Source organism: Dama dama, chromosome 8 (assembly GCF_033118175.1).
Source record: "Dama dama isolate Ldn47 chromosome 8, ASM3311817v1, whole genome shotgun sequence".
Taxonomy (NCBI): domain Eukaryota; kingdom Metazoa; phylum Chordata; class Mammalia; order Artiodactyla; family Cervidae; genus Dama; species Dama dama.
The window spans coordinates 17403494-17420696 of record NC_083688.1 but is presented as its reverse complement, the minus strand read 5'-3'; the positions used below and the strand labels follow the sequence as shown (position 1 = coordinate 17420696).

The following is a 17203-nucleotide window of genomic DNA, read 5'->3' as shown; positions in this document are numbered from 1 at the left end:
GTGCGCATTCTTCTCTCTAGTTGAGGCTTGTGGGCCTAGTTGCCCCACAGCACATGGGTGGGATCTTAGTTCCCTGACTAGGGATTGAACCCACAGACCCTGCATTGGAGGGAGGATTCCTAACCACTGGACAACCAGGGAAGTCCTGGTAGAGACTTTCTAAAGTACATCTGGACACGTACTTTGAGCATGCTTTCCTGGCATTTTAAAATGTTCGAATATCTCCAGTTATTTTAAGGAAATTTATTACACTAAAGGTTTTGTTTTTCCAATAAGTAAGCACTTCTTTTTCCTTATTCTGCTGGTGGGCCAGGGGTTCTTCACAATAGTACCCTGTGAGGATGAGTTTTTGAGGGGTTATTTTCCTCCCAAGAAAAACTTTGAACTTTAGAAGGACTTTGAATTAGAAGCACTTGTAGTTTAGAAGCAACTAAAACCCTTAATGCCTCTAGAAAGCTGGACTGACCAGTTTGGGAGAGAAATGTTATATGGCTGGCTCTTCCAGGTTAGCACAATCAGAGCTTTTACATAAACATAGCCCTCACCTTACATCCATTTTGAAATTGGAGAGCCAGCAACCTCTAGGATCACTGCTCTGCCTGCTTATGCAAGGAGCCCGGTATTCTTGACAGCTTCATCCCACTTGCCCTGGAAGGAATGTTCCATGTTTGGAAGGAAGTGTCCCCAAATTTGGACACTTAGTCCCCTGTAGAGAAACCATTCTGTCTGTTCTGAGACAAGTTCTCTAGAAAGGCCAGACATAGTGGTGCTTTTGGAGGCAGAAGTGAAAAATGAGCTTCAAGAATCAAAGTCCCCAGCGCTCGAACCGCTGTGATCCACATGCATAAAATCCTCTGTTGTAGCCCCATTTTTCTTTCTCACAAAAGGGTGGTAGCCTTCTTCCCCACTTTCTTCCTCCCGTCCATTCATTCTAGATTATGAAAAAAATTACATTGGTAAAACAAAGTTTATGATAAAAAAAGATTGCAAAATACAGATAAGCAAAAGGAAGGAAAAAAAAATCACCCCCTGGATTTAACCACTCATAATTCACAATTTCACGGGAATGAAAGAAGGTGAAGAAGGAAGTTTGGTAGAGAAACAATGTATAACAAGAACGGAACAAAAATCGATCAAAATTAAGGACTATTAAAGTGTTTCACACCAATTTGGGGGCAGAGGGGTAGAAAAAAATGACGTGGACCAGCATTCTACCTAGTCTTGGCGATTGGGAGGATGAAGATGGGGATGACATGAAGACTAGTTAAGTCAGTTGTTTGGACTGGAATTTGGTTCAGTCCATCACTGTGCTCAATACTGAATATACCTAAAAGATTTTGATCTCAGGTCAGAGGCAGCTGTTGGAAACAAATGCCTCGTAAATACATACCAGTGGTCCCAGAGACAGCTTGATGAAAGTAGGAATGACTCAGCAAATCTAACGTCACTCTCAGGGGAAAAATGCCCCAAAGCTTGTGTTACTGATAATGATCATAGTTTTTATGTGACTGCACATGATAACCATGTTGTTTTGTTGGCTTTTTTTGAATTACAGTTCAAATTGCCTTAATATTTGGTTCAAGAATATTAGACTATGTCTTCAATTTGTGTGAAGGTAAATTTGACTTCCTTGAACGGCTCTCAGACAGTTTGCTGCTGAATATCATTTCTTATCTGGATCTTGAAGACATTGCCAGGCTTTCTCAAACATCACGTAGATTTGCAAAGGTAACAAATTATTTTGTGTCTCTGCAGAATTGTCTTTGTGCTTCCTCAAAATTGTCTAATTTTGTTTCAGGTTTTCTTATTGTTAAATATAGAAGTGGTTTGTTGTTTACATTTATTTCAGCAAGCATTTAGCATTTGTTGAATTCTCTTTTTATGACAGATCCTGTTCTAGGCACAGAAGCAGCAGAGTTGAAAGGACATTATTCTTGCACTTGAGAAACTTACAGTCTCATAGAGAGCCATACAAGTACAAATCATTATAATGCAGTGTTAGCAATTCAACAAAGTGAAATGTGAAAAGGCCCGAAGAGTACAAAGTGATTTCCTCTGCCTGGTTTCACAGAACTGGGTTACTTTATCTGGGTTTTGAGGGGAAAATAGGAGTTTGTCATGTGGTCTGGCCAGCTAGAGACATTCCAGGTCAGAGGGGTATTTCAAGTCCAGGCAGGAACTAGGCAGAGGCATGGTGGCATAAGAGAAGAAGGGAAGTAGTCATTACTCCCCATCCACTTCCATTTCTTCCAGTAAGAGCCCTTTTTGGAATTACCTGTCCTCCTACTATGGGTGATTCTCAGGCACTGTTCATTGTAGTGCCCTGTTTTTTGCCTCATGCCCCAAGCTCATCAAAGCTCTCTTACTAACTCTGGATTCTCAGCAGAAGGACACAGGAATGGAAAAACACAGTGGTGACTGCAACAAACATTAGGACCTTGATGCAACTATTATTAGTTCCTCTCCCTAGATCCTGGTTCCTGCCCTTTCAGCCATTCATTCTAGACTGCTGCTGTGTACTAAACACACACATACTATCCTTCCATTATGGGGCTTCCCTGGTGGCTCAGTGGTAAAGAATCTGCCTGCAATGCAGGAGCCGCAGGAGATGTAGGTCCAGTTCCTGGGTTGGGAAGATCCCCTGGAGGAAGGCATGGAAACCCACCTCCAGTATTCTTGCCTGGAGAATCCCATGGACAGAGGAGCCTGGCAGACAACAGTACATGGGGCCACAAAGAGTCAGACATGACTGAAACAGTTTAGTATGCTTTGGGGCTTAAGTTGGACTTCTCTCATAGCTCAGTTTGTAAAGAATCCGCCTGCAATGCAGCAGACTCCGGTTCGATTCTTGGGTCAGGAAGATCCTCTGGAGAAGGGACAGGCTACCCACTCCAATACTCTTGGGCTTCCCTTGTGACTCAGCTCGTAAAGAATCTGTCCGCAATGTTGGAGACCTGAGTCCGATCCCTGGGTTGGAAAGATCCCCTGGAGAAGGGAAAGCCTACCCACTCCAGTATTCTGGCCTGGAGAATTCCATGGACTATATAGTCCATGAGGTCGCAAAGAGTCGGACACAACTGAGCGACTTTCATCATCATCATCATCAGCTTAAGTTAATCAGAGTTGGAGTCTGTTGTTTGCAACTGAAGAACCCTAATTCAGTATTTAGCTGTAATGTACCAAGGCAATGTCCATTCACAAGAGAGTGTGCAATATCTCCCAAGGTGATTCAAATCATAATCTTATTATCTAAAAAGTCAACATTTTTTCCATAGTTATACAATAAAATTTCTTCATTTTTATATATTAATTTTTAAGTTATACAGTATGTATTACTTATATACCCCTTTTTAGTACAAAAACATATATACTTGATTCCCCCCCCACCATAAAATGGAGCACCAGAAGCAAGTATTATGAATAATCATCATACTGTATATTTTTTTCCACTTAAAAAAAGGTATTAAAGTTAAGAGTTTTGTACTTGTTGCTGCTAGGAAGCTGGTTGTTCATATTTTAAAGGAAGGAGGATTCTTGTTTGTTTGCTGTTTGGTTTTTTGTTTTTTAATTGATATGTAATTGACCTACGATGCTCTGTTAGCTCCAGGTGCATAGCATGGTGACTTGCTGTTTCTACATATCACAAGATGATCACCACTGAAGGAGAGTTTTAAGTGAATAAAATATAGGAATGGGAATGTACAAAAAGCTTCTCCCGGGGCCTGGGTCTGTCCTGAGAGTCAGTGGAAGGATTTGATAGAAAATCAACAGCAGCTGCAGTGGCTCGTGGACTCAATTCCTTACGCGGAGCAGCTGTCTTTCCTCCGGGCTTTGCTCATTTCCACTTGCTAGTCCTCTCCCTCTCAGTGTCCTGCCATTACTTTAGCGCAATCTTGATAATAGCCTCCGTAATTTACCCAGAGCTCTAAAGTAAGGCTTTTCTAGGTTGCTGATTTCAGCCCTCAGAATCCTTGAGGAGCAGAATTATTCCAAGATGGAACATGATCCAAGGCTGCTGCTTTTTTTTCTTTCTGTGTAATATTAACCTTTCATTTCTGTCGTCAGCCTGAATATTGTGGTCGTTTGCCTATTTCCCCCTTCATTGATAAACTACTTTCATTTTGGTTTTGTCCCATCAGTTATTACATTATTTTATTAAGAAGTCTTCTATTTCAAACTTTTGGGGGCATTTTTTTTTTTTTAAGTCATGGAATTGATTTATTATCAATGAACATTTACTGAGCACTGACAACACAGGAAAAACCCTTCTGTACATTGCAGGTAGCCATGTGCATCCGTCAGTCCCTGACCCCGAGGAGCTCGTCATCCTGAACTGGGGGCAGATTTACTGGCAAATTGTTCATGTCCCTGTCCCACCCTTTCCTGTGGTCCCAGGGAGGGAGGCCTCCTTCCTGTTCCAGGTCAGTGCCACCTGCCCCCTGGTGCCAAAGTCTAGCCGGAGGGATTTCAGGTTGTCACTTATCTGCTTTTACTTTAAAAAAAAAAAAATTATTTATTTTGACTGTTCTGGGTCTTCGTTGCTGCACTCGGACTTTTTTCTCTAGCTGCAGTGATCGGGGGCTATGCTCTAGTTGAGCTGGGAGGGCTTCTCTTATTGCAGAGCGAGGGCTCTAGGGTGCACGGGCTTCAGTAGTTGTGGAGTGTGGGCTCAGTAGTTGTGGCTCCCAGACTCTAGGGCACGGGCTCAATAGTTGTGGCCCACGGGCTGAGTTGCTCTGCAGCATGTAGGATCTTCCCAAATCAGGGATGGAAGCTATGTCTCCTGCATCGGCAGGCAGATTCTTAACCACTGAGCCACCAGGGAAGCCCTTTTTCCTCTGTGTACTTGTTGTTACATGTATTTTTGCTTTTTATTTATAAAAATTTTAGATTTATAAAAGTGTTGTAAAGATAATGCAAAAGGTTTGAATATGCCCTTCACCCAGCTTCCCCTAACCTGGACATTTATCAGAACTCAGCAGTTAGTGTTGCTACAATATTATTAATGAAACCACAAACTTGATTTGCATTTCATCACTTTTTCCACCAACGTCCTTTCAGTGTTCCACAATCCAATCTGGGATCCTATGTGACATTTAGTTCTTATTTATAAATCTTTCAGTTGTTTTTTCCTCTCAGTATATTGACTTTTCTCAAATCAGTCTCATTCTTCATAAAACAAAAACTCTTGACTATATTCTTATTAAAAAAATTTTTGGCCTCCAACACTGCACAGTATATGGAACTTCCCCAACCATGGATTGAATTTATGCCTTGATCCGTGGGTTGGTAAGATCCCCTGGAGTAGGAAATGGCAACCCACTCCAGTATTCTTGCCTGTAGAATCGCATGGACAGAGAAGCCTGGTGTGCTACAGTCCTTAGGGTTGCAAAGAGTCGGACACGACAGAAGCAACTTAGCACGCACAAAGTGGAAGTGCAGAATCTCAGTCACCAGCCGCTAGACCACATGGGAGGTCCTCTTGGCTCTATTCTTATTCAATCTCTTCCCTTCCCTGTTTGGGAAAAAAAGGATTTACATGTCAGTTCACATTCAGCAAACCATCATCATTCATCTAACTGAAATTTTATAATCCCTGAGAAAATGGGAACAGTAAGGGTGTGTCCAGGTGACACAGTGTAAAGAATCCGCCCTCCAATGCAGAAGATGCAAGGGATGTGAATTTGATCCCTGGATCGGGAAGATCCCCTGGAGGAAGAAATGACAACCCACTCTAGTATTCTTGTCTGGGAGATACCATGAACAGGGGAGTCTGGAGGGGCTACAGTCCATAGGGGCACAGAGTCAGACGTGATTGAGTGACTGCGCACACACACACACACACACACACACACACACACACGAGTGATAACAATATAAATTTGTTTAATGTAAATGACCATTCTGGGAGATTTAGAATATCCCTTCTTTTATAAAACAGTGGTATTAAAACATGATAATTGTAGCAAATTACCCTTACTTTACAAAGTGAGCCATCTTCTTTTGGTTTTTAATTGTTGTTTTGTTTGATTTCTAAAAATTTCACTGGTCGTATAACATCCAGAATTCTGGGTATCCCTGGTCTTCTGTCCGCCTACCCCTCCTCTCTCATCTCTCCTCTGTCCGCACCTCCTAATATCTCTGGCCTCATTCACAGTAACCTCTCGGTTGTCACATTCAAAGGATGAGGCCTCCCACTCCCTGACCCATCTCTGCTTCCAGGATTCTCTGGCGGGTCTCTTCCTGGTGGCTTGCTCGCTGATTCATTGGCTAAACCTTTCGTGCGGGCTGAAGGTGGCTTTCTAAAATACACACTGGTCATGTCACTGCCCTGCTCAGTGACCCTTAGTGATGTCCCCCCATTTTCAGAATGAGATCCAAAGTCTTGGCTGGCACTTCAAGCCACGGTGTCCCAGCCCCGGTTCCCACCCACAGCCCCGGCAAGGTAGACTGTCTGCACTGTCCTGCATGCTCAGCTCTCTGTGCCCCTAGGCCTTTCTTACGTTGTTCCCTTCAGCTCAGACGGTAAAGAATCTGCCTGCAAAGCAGGAGACCCGGGTTCAATCCCTGGGTTGGGAAGATCCCTGGAGAAGGGAATGTTAACTCATTCCAGTATTCTTGCCTGGAGAATCCCATGGACAGAGGAGCCTGGTGGGCTACAGTCCATACGAGTCCAAAGAGTCCACGACTGAGCGACTAACACTTTCTTTTGGAGGAATGTCCTCCACTCTTAACTCCTGACACACCACTCTTAACTCCTGAATGCCCCTCCCTTGGTTGGGTTTTGTGTTATGTCAATTTTGTTTTATTTTTGAAAAAGAAAATTGATTTGCATTACAATAACCAGGTTGACAATTGAAAAAAAATTATCTTTTAATGTGTAGTAAAAAGTATTTCTCCCTCCCATTCTTGATCCTCATTCCTCTAATTCTCATCTCCAGCTACAATCATATTACCAGTGTCTTGTATGTCCTTCCAGAGAGAGTCTATGCACATGTAAGTGTGTGTGTGTGTGTGTGTGTGTGTGAGATGTGTGAGCATATATACATATACACACTCTTTTAAAAAGCATATGGTAGCAGTTTATATATTTTTCTCTGTCAGTGTTTTTATTTAAAACATATTTTAAATACTTTTTCATGTCTGTACATATAAATCTTCAATTTAGAAAAGTGATTTAAGTTATTGTTATATGGACAAATTGTAATTTTTAAAACTAGATCCCTAATGATAGACATTAGATTGTTTTCCCTCTGCTATTTATAAATAACTCCCCAGACTATGGCCAGACCAGACTCTGCAAAATTGAGTTTGCCTTGGAAGCATAAAGACACATGAGAGACACAGAGGGTGTGGGAACTCTGGGTGGGCGGGAGTCCGAGCCTGGGAGAGCCCGTGGTGCTAGCCCACAGCCAAGTCTGTAAGTTTCCACTTATCACACTTAATGCCACCAGTGATCAGGGCCATCTGGCTGCCTGGCCTTGCTCTGATTTCATGCTGACCAAGCCATGGCGCCTCCAGGGATGAGCATCTAAAGGTCTGGTGAGCTGGAAGGTTGTATTTCTCTGGGTAAACCAACATAGAGGCATCCTCTTTATTGTTACTGTTTAGTCTCTCTGTGTGCTGTGTGCTAAGTCGATTCAGTTGTGTCTGGCTGTTTGTGACCCCGTGGACTGTAGCCTGCCAGGCTCCTCTGTCCATGGGATTCCCCAGGCAAGAATACTGGAGTGGGTTGCCATTTCCTCCTCCAGGGGATCTTCCTGACCCAGGAACTGAGCCTGCATCTCCTGCGTTGGCAGGTGGATTCTTAAGCATCTTAACCTTCCCTCCTCTTTATTGGAACTTGGCTCAGATGAGCAGATCCTTGAAAGGTGGATCCCGTGTCACGGGACACCAGAACGTCACACCGAGGGCCAGCCCTAGGGTTGTGGCGGGCTCACTGAGGTAAGGCTGCCACGTGGGAACTTCCTGGGGGATGCTGAGGTTCAGATGGGAGGTAGGGGTACGATCATGACCAGCAAATGGGCATATTTGACTTGTCCGGAACTCAGGAACAGGCCCCCATGGAAACCACTGAGGAAGAAAGTCCCTCCTCTGTCACGTTTCAGCCCATGGAGAGCAGATTTTCCCTCATGGTCCCAGATTCTCCATGACTGTGATTCCCAGGTCTGGCCAAGTAGGCAAGCCACCTGGGCAGCCAGTGGATCCAGCCAGCCCAGGCCCTGGGCATTGGATTGCGTAGTTCTTGGTGGACCTAGCAAGTGCATTTACTTACAACCTGATTCTAAGCACCCAGGACAAGAATCTGACCACTTGCTACTAAAACTCTGCAGATTAAATATCTCATGAGACTCTGAAAGGCTGGAAGCCTGGGGTGAGGGTGACGGGGTTGTTTTGGCATCTCCACTGTGTACAGAGAGTGTGGGCGTTTAAATCAGCTGGAGGCCAGAGAGCTGGGTTCTGTTCTTCACTCAGTGACTCCCCACCATGAACCCTGGGCAGTCACACCCTTATCCTCTCTCAGCCTTAACTTTCACACTGTGCAAGGAACGATTTTAGCTATTAATAGATAAGTCCTAGGATCCCTGATGTGAAGAACTGACTCATTTGAAAAGACCCTGGTGCTGGGAGAGATTGAAGGCGGGAGAAGAGGACGACAGAGGATGAGATGGTTGGACGGCATCACCGACTCAATGAACACGAGTTTGAGTAAACTGTGGGAGATGGTGATGGACAGGGAGGCCTAGTGTGCTGCAGTCCATGGGGTCACAAAAATCGGACACGACTGAGCGACTGAACTGAACTGGACTGAACTGAAGGATCCCTTACAACTTCTGCATAGTTTATGTATGTTAAGTTCATGCACCACCACCGGGGGGAGCTAAATCCACGATCAGCTACGTTTTGGATCCAAGTGGCTGGAATCACAGTCAAGATGGGTATTTTGTGTTTTGCACCCTGACATGTATCAAGCAAAAGAGCCCCAGGGTTTGGCAGTCCTGGCTGGGGGTATTTTGTGGACCAACTTATAATGCAAAACAAAACTAAATATTTTCCTTATGAAATATAATGAGCCATAAATGAAGTTACACTGGCGGAAATTTCAGCTCTAAGAATTCCTTCCTTTCCCCCCAAACCTCATCGTTTTCTCCAATGATCTCTGTTACATAAGATACACTGACACCCTGAAATGTATTGTGCTGGGAAAGAAATAATCATCTAGAGTTCATATTTTTAAAGGGAGGTTCCGATCTTTTTTTTTTTTCAATACTAAGAAATCGTCTAAGAGTTTTCCTTTACTGTTTATATTTAGAATATGTTGTAATCTGAGTAGAGAAACTGGACCTTGAAAGACTTTGAAGGTGGGATAAAACAATGAATGACCTGCCTAACATCAAAATGTCTGGAGAGTTGTCAGTATCATAAGATTCAGTATTGCTGTTTAACATTAATGTTCACGATGTGAATATGATAGTTTTTGCCTTTAATATTTATGCAGAAAGGGTCTTAAATGATGATGCCCTATTATTCTATTCATTTCTGTTTGTAATTCACTCTTTTCCTTTATTGGAATGCATTGAGACCAGCATGAAGTATGAAAATAAAGACTATAGCCTGCTTTCTGCTCCAAAGTGAGTATAATAGTATCATGAACAGAGATAATGCTTACATGCTTTTCCCCTTCTCCAGAAAGAAAGCAGAATGCATGGGAGCAAAGCAGGACCCCACCAAGGCCAGGCCAGGGGTGGTGAGAGTGGACTGCTTGACCTCCTGAAGTTATGGGTGGGGTGGGTAGTGGCAGCTGGTGTGACCAGGTGGGTCCACACATCAGGTGGGTCCATGGTGAGGGACATCAGTCAGGCGCACGGTCAGATCACCTTCAGACAGTCACATGGTGGGAGAGCTCTCAATCCTGGTGCTGGGAGGCCTCCCCAGACTCCCAACCATGGTGACTGAACTGGCCCCCCAGTAGCTAGGTGCCCACGGGACCTTTCTTTCCAGTGTCTTCTCAGAAATGGGTGAAGTAGCATCTGTTCCGTCTCCCTTTCCTGCCCATCAATTACATCTTTCCATGTGCTTTATCTGTGTTACCCCTAGTAACTTTCACAGCACTAAAAGTTTAACATCATTTCCATGTAATCACAGTAAGTACCACTTATTGAATACCTACTATGTGCTAAGCATTGGATGTACATAATCCAGTGCAGTCCTCAGACAGAGCTGTGGGATGGATGGGTAGAGACCACCCAGACTTGATTATCAAGGAGGAAATAGAGACTCAGGTAAAGCACACAAGTAATGAGCAATGGAGTCAGGTGCTGGGCCCAGGCAGCCTTACTTGGTGGCCAGTGTGTTTAAATCATCTTATGCTGCTCCTTCAATGACCAAATGCAAGATCGGATATGGAGACAGGCTTGGAGCAATAAGTAGAATGTCCAGGAGGACTTGATTATTACGTGTCAGGGCCAGTGCTCAAATCAACTGTGTTTGCTGGTTACCTTGTTTACCTTGGTACCTGAAGAACATAAGGAAAATGTTCTGTCTCTTACAAGATGGAGTTAAGTATGCGAATGTGTTTTTTCACTCAGTTGGACAAGAGCTGCAGCAGGTAGGTCCCACAATGACAGGCCATGGCCTTGAAAGAATTTTCCTCAGGTCACATGGGAGCATCCGTGAGCAGTAAGGCAGAGAAAGGTCCTCAAGCCTCAGAAGAGCCGCAGTCTTCGCTGTCCTTCCTCCTGTGTGAGTTGTGCTCAGTTGCTCGGTTGTGTCCGACCCTTTGAGACTCAATGGACTGTAGCCCACCAGGCTCCTCTGTCCATGGGGTTTCCCAGATGACAATACTGGAGTGGATCCTTCTCCAAAGGATCTACCCCTCCGGGGATCAAACCTGGGTCTCCTGCATTGCAGGCAGATTCCTTACTATCTGAGCTACCAAGGAAGCCCTGTCCTTCCTGCTACGTTACTATATACTTGTGAAAGTATACACTTTTTACTACATCTTTAGAATATTTACCTCTGAGTCATTTCTAATGACAGGGCTTCCCCAGTGGCTCAATGGTAATGAATCTGCCTGCAATGCAGGAGCCTCAGGAAGTCCCTGGGTTCATTCCCTGGGTGAGGAATATCCTCTGGAGGAGATGGTAACCCACTCCAGTATTCTTGCCGGGAAAATCCCATGGATGGAAGAGCCTGCTGGGCCACAGTCTATAGGATTGCAAAGAGTTGAACATAACTGAATGACTAAGCAACAACAACAGCATTTCTGCTGAACCAAGTTTTGGAATTTGTACTGGCTGGTGGTTTAGTTGCTAAGTTGTGTCCAACTCTTGTGACCCCATGGACTGTAGCCTGCCAGGCTCCTCTGTCCATGGGATTTTCCAGGCATTTGTGCCAACAGAATGGATAAAGTTAGAAGATGGCTTGTCTATACCACTTTCTCATTTCATTGATGGGATTCCACAAAGGTGATCCATCCTGAATGAGTTTCACTACAAGAAGGACCCCCATCATTATCTTGTGGAGTCAAAGCTTGTAGTCTTCCTTAAATTGCAGTTACATATCAAACACTAGAAAAATTCAAAAGCTTTCCTTACTCACTATATTAGGATAGACCAGGTTAGAGACTGTGACTTGGGGTCACAAACCACCGTAAAGCTCCAGTGGTTTGAGAGAATAATAGATGTTCATTTCTTTCATGATTCATACCCACTGGAGGCTGCTCCACAGGGCCTCCGGAGTCCCTTGGGGACTCAGGTTATTAGAGGCATCACTGTCTTGTAACTAAATATCATTTACATAGCTGTCCAAGTCAAAGAGCTCATCTTTAATTCTTCCTTTTCCTCTTGCTTCTCATTTAATTCATTAGCAAGTCACATGAGCCCCGCCTTCAAAATATATCTACAGTCTGACCATTTCTCACCTCCTGCCTTGCCACTACCTTTTACACACCCTCCTTATATCTTCCTGGATTTTCTAGAAGGAACGCCACAGTAGATTTGCTTTCACCTGGCGAGGATGGCAGCACACTTTCATCATTTTGCCTTAGTACTACGTCGGTTCTCCAGCTGTGAGTCGTACATACATCACAGAAATATTGATCCCATTACCTTCTTATTTGCTAGTCCACACTGATGACATCATGCTGCTGAGCAAGGGTAGCAGATACCTTAGGTGCCTTGGTAAGATATGTGTATGTGAAGGAGTTGGAGATGAACTCAAAAATTGAGAGACCTGCCATCTCCATGTGTTATCTCGAATCCATTGCCTTATTTTAACTTGCTATTCAAAAAGGCCTTCCCTGTGGCTCAGATGGTAAAGAATCTGCCTGCAGTGAAGGAGACCTAGGTTCTATCCCTGGGTTGGGAAGATCCCCTGGAGAAGGGAATGGCAACCCACTCCAGTTGATTCTTGCCTGGAGAATTCCATGGACAGAGGAGCCTGGTGGGCTACAGTCCATAGGGTCACAAAGAATTGGAAATGACTGAATTGATGCATCCTAAGAAAGCAACACAGTTCTTTGTGGATCTTTTTAGTTTTCAAGGTAACACATTTGAGTTTGCTTCTCTGATTCATTTACCAAGTAGCCCATAAAGTTGCCAGATTTAAGTGGGGCCCAGCAGCTGGTCCAGAATGCAGGGTAAGCAGATGAATCCCTTGCTCCTTACGATCCAGCAGATTGGTGCTTAGAGTGTCTATGGCCTGTATGGCTATAGTCTATCTTGATCCTAGTGTCATCAGGAAAATTACAGCTCATATCTTTTAGGTTTTTAGAGTAAAGCCATGGATGCTTTTGCAGATAACTGTTCTGCTGCTGAGAAACAGCTCTTGGATTCCTGTGGGGCAAAGCCTGATGTTTTGCCTAGATGGTCTTGAACAAGATTTAGAGATTAGTGTGGAATTTGGGGAAAGAGGTATTTGGATCGACTTTTCAGAATAATCCAAAGAATCAGGATATTTGTGTCCCATGTGACTGTTCACCAAAGAGCACTCAGTGCTGAGGACATCTTCAGTAATGAGATGGATGAGGTGGTCTGTTCTGTGCATGTCAGTTAACGCCTTTCTCCCACTGGGTTCATAAACCAAGTGCCCAGGTGGCAAGGATGGAAGTTGTACATGGACTCAACCACATGAGTCTCCTCTTTTCAAGATTAATCTGTCCACTGTCACAGGAGGGGCAATGCTGAACCCCCAGGAAGGTACTCTGGGTGGTGGGGGTCCAGTCATTAACAAAGTGCTTGGTCGGTTACACGGGCTTCCAGGTGGCGCCAGTGATAAAGACTCTTCCTGCCAATGCAAGAGAAGCAAGGAATGCGGGTACATTCCCTGGGTCGGGAATATCCCCTCCAGAAGGAAATGACAACCCACTCCAGTATTCTTGCCTGGGAAATCCCATGGACAGAGGAGGCTGGTGGGCTATAATCCATAGGGTCACATAAGAGTCGGACATGACTTGACAACTAAACACCACCGCCAGGTCAGTTACGCTGGACCCTCTCCACCATGGAGGAAGCAGCGACGTGTCTTCCTTGGGTGAGGTTCCTATTCTGGGTCTGGGTCTGCTTTCCTGGCACACCATGCTCCTTCAGCAACATCATGTATAAATTGACCGAATGCCTTATTTTTCCATCATGGTAACCCACACAAGATTGCTTCAGATTATTTTTTTCTGAAATAAATAAATTCACTTATTAAACAAATAGACATAAGTACATAAGATAATGAGTATAAAATTTCCCACTCTTAGCATATACTCCACTATCTAGAAACAGTTGTTTTCAGGGAATGAGGGAATGGCTTTTTGGAGGCGCTTACTCCCTCATCTCATCAGCTAATGGACACTTTGGAAGGTTGGAGCACAGTCTGACAGGAGGTAATACATGCTCCCAGTCACTGAGTAGAATGTGGTCCTCTTTCTTCTGTAGCTACAACTGAAGGATGGACATAGGAGAACGCTTTCTTGGAGTCACGCCTAATCACCAATGTGAAAAAAAATGTTGCTTTCTTCTTCATAACTTTGGCTGCTACTAGGCTAGAAATGTTGATGGTCAAAGAATCAATACATTCACGCAAAGAATAAGAATGATTCCACCAAACTAGAAATTAAAAGTGTTCCCAGTCTACCTGGGGCTTCTAATGCCACTGGACAAACAGGCAAAAAAAAAAAAAAAAAAAGAAAAAACTACCCAAATGAGCATTACTATATTGACTCAGGTGATTAATCCTATTTACCAGAGAAAAATAGACTTGCTGATTCACAAGAGAATTACAGAGAAGTATTTCTAGGACTCAGACCATCTATGCAAGTGAGCTGAGTTTTTTTGTTTCTGTTCTTTTGTTTTTTGTTTTTTTCAAATTGGGCTGCATCACGTGGTTTTTGAGGATCTTAGTTCCTCCACCAGGGATCGAACCCGTGGCCCCTGAAGTGAAAGTACAGAGTCCTAACCACTGGACCACCAGGGATTTCCTCTGGCAAATGCCTTCTGGCACATTCAATGGCAAAACCTAATTAAGAAAACTAAAATATCTTCTACCTATAAGATCAAGATGTGCTCACACCTGGCAGGAATTGGAGAAGGTTTGGACCACATCAGTAGGTATAGAATCTTGACCACTTCAGGTGCTGGCTGAGGACAAAAGGAAAATGGAACAGGTAGTAGAATGAGAAAATCACAAGAACTGGTGACCACTTTCAGAATCCAGGACTGTAGTAGCTCCCTGTATTTTCTTCCTCACCCAGTGATATATGCATTTGTACATAAACCGATATTTCCTCTTTCCCTTTCGTTTAGTATTTTAAGTAGGGCAAGTCGGTGCCCATTGACTTTATAATTCTAGGATACAGAGATGAACTGGGGTTAACTGGAAGGAAGAAGCCTCATCCAGAGGTATGCAGTGACTGTTGGGATGTGGCAGGAGTGGGGTGGCGGTGAAGGCAAAGAATAGACACGTTTTCACCCGTGGGAGGACTAGGTGGAGTGTGTTGTGCTGCCACTGTTGTTTGGATGTTTAAATGCAAGAAGAAGGCTGTGTGTGGAGAAGAACCTAGAGGTCAGACTGAGGAGCACGTACTGGGTCAGTAGTCATGATGCATGGGCTCAGTTGCCCCTCAGCATGTGGGATCTTCGGTCCCCAACCAGGTATCAAACCCGAGTCCCCGGCATTGGAAAACAGATTCTTAAGCACTGGATGACTAGGGAACTCCTGCTGTTCTTCCCACTGCTGGATTTTCACATGTGATGACCACTGGATGGAACCCATGAAAGGGGGAATCAAGTTGGCGACGAACTCCCCTGAGTGCCCAGTCGGCACAGGAAGCGTGGAGCCAGGAAGTGTCCTGGGGCCCACACGGGACCCTTCTTCGAGCACATTTTGGGTTGCTGCTGGAGTTATCACTGTGCAACATCAAATATCCAAGCACCTTTCAACGCTCCTGGTCTTGCATACACTCACCAAAAGACAAACCATGGCCATCACTAAGGTCAGAGATAATAAATGTAACGGAAGCTTTAAGAAGGATTTGGGGGCATGGCAGCAAGGGGTCAGGAAATCTCCATGGTAAGAATGTTTAGTAGCAGGAGACCGATGAACAGCATTGTCATAAATGATGGTAGCAATTGGAAAAGTCCTGGTGGGAAATATTTGGTTAATGGGAGCTGAACTGTGGCAGCTTTGAGCTTGAGGGAGGGCAAAATGGTCTTGTGAAGATACTAGGCTGGAGGGGTCTTGTCTGTCCTTAACCTCCTGGCACTCAGGTAAAGGACCAGACAGCAGAAGGACATCCCGGGGACGGTATTCCAGAGAACAGCTCTCCTTGCCCTGTGCCTACAGGCTCAGTGAGCAGACTGAATCTTGTAGGCCACTCTGCTGCATGGGGTGATGTCAAGCATGCAAAGGACTTGGAGAGAAACTTGTGGACAGGACCCTGGGCCCAAGAGTGTGTAAATTTTAGGTGTGCCGGTTGGCAGTCTCCAAGGGCTGCTTGTCTGTTTCGATGCGGTTCACTACTGAGCAGCCTGCAGTGAACTAAGGTATCCGCTGAACAACCCTGGGGGAGAGGTGACTTATCTTTTGTTGTTTAGTCCCGAAGTCGTGAGCACCGTTTTTGTGAGCCTATGGACTGTAACCCTCCAGGCTTCTCCACCCATGGGATTTCCCAGGCAAGAATACTGGAGTGAGTTGCCATTTATTACTCCAGGGGATCTTCCCGACCCAGGGATCGAACCCACGTCTCCTGCGTGGCAGGCAGATTCTTGACCGCTGGGCCACCTGGGAAGCCAGAGGGGACTTAAGCCAGGGTTTAACATGAAGGCACCTGAGCAGCAGTTAGCAACGCTCCTGCAGCTCTGGCTGAAGATGGGTCAACCACACATTGTCAGCCTCTGCCAAGTGGTTAATCGGAAATTCACCCTACCAGGCTATCTGCATTAACTAACTATGTTATGTTGTATGGGCACTATTTATAACTAGCTGGCATTTCGCTTCTCAAATGAGATCAGGACTCGGTTTACTCCCTTAATCAAGTATCGCTCAGTCCTTTAGATACTTGGGTGCTTGCCTCTCTCCCCACAGAGGAAATTTCAGGAACTGGAACCATGACTGGCACCTCTCCAGGCATCCGTGGTGTTTCCTCCCAGGTCTCACGGGCAGCAGGATTTGGACAGTGACGCTGAGTGAATGAGGGAGTGAATGACTTTCCCTTAACCCGCGTGTGATGTCACTGCCCTCTGACTTCTTCCACCCACAGTTGTGCACGTCAGACGAACTGTGGGAGCAGATTGTCCGGAGTTCCTGTGACCACATCACCCCCGACATGCAAGCCTTGGCCCAGGACATGGGCTGGAGACAGATGTACTTCACCAACAAGCTGCAGCTCCAGCGGCACCTCCGCAAGAGGAAGCAGCGGCAGGGAAGCCAGCGAAGCAGTCAGCCCTAGACGCACACATTCCCGCTGCTGAGGAATTGGAGGCACGGCTGTGTTTTCCTTCTGTGTCAGACCTCTTCCGCTGCCTTTCCTTAAACGCTAAGGCTTTGCTGATTCAAGGAGTCAGAGTATTTGCACACACACGCAGCACCATGCCTGCCTCTGCCAGGCCTTTTGCCTGAACCACAGTCTCGGCTACAGGTCAGGGAGGGTCAGGTCGTGACCCTGGCACCACTGGGGGCGGGAGGGGGTTGCTGCCAGGACAGGAGGCACCCATGT

General features: G+C 45.1%; 1 protein-coding gene across 1 annotated transcript in view; it reads left to right on the top strand.

Annotated features, from left to right (window-relative positions):
- FBXO36 (F-box protein 36) overlaps window positions 1–17203 on the top strand; it is a 94706-nt gene extending 77503 nt beyond the window's left edge. The window contains exons 3-4 of the mRNA XM_061148588.1: window positions 1556–1728; window positions 16748–17203. Of these exons, the coding sequence (XP_061004571.1) occupies window positions 1556–1728; window positions 16748–16936 (362 nt within the window). The 3' untranslated portion in view covers window positions 16937–17203. The remainder of the gene's footprint in view (window positions 1–1555; window positions 1729–16747) is intronic.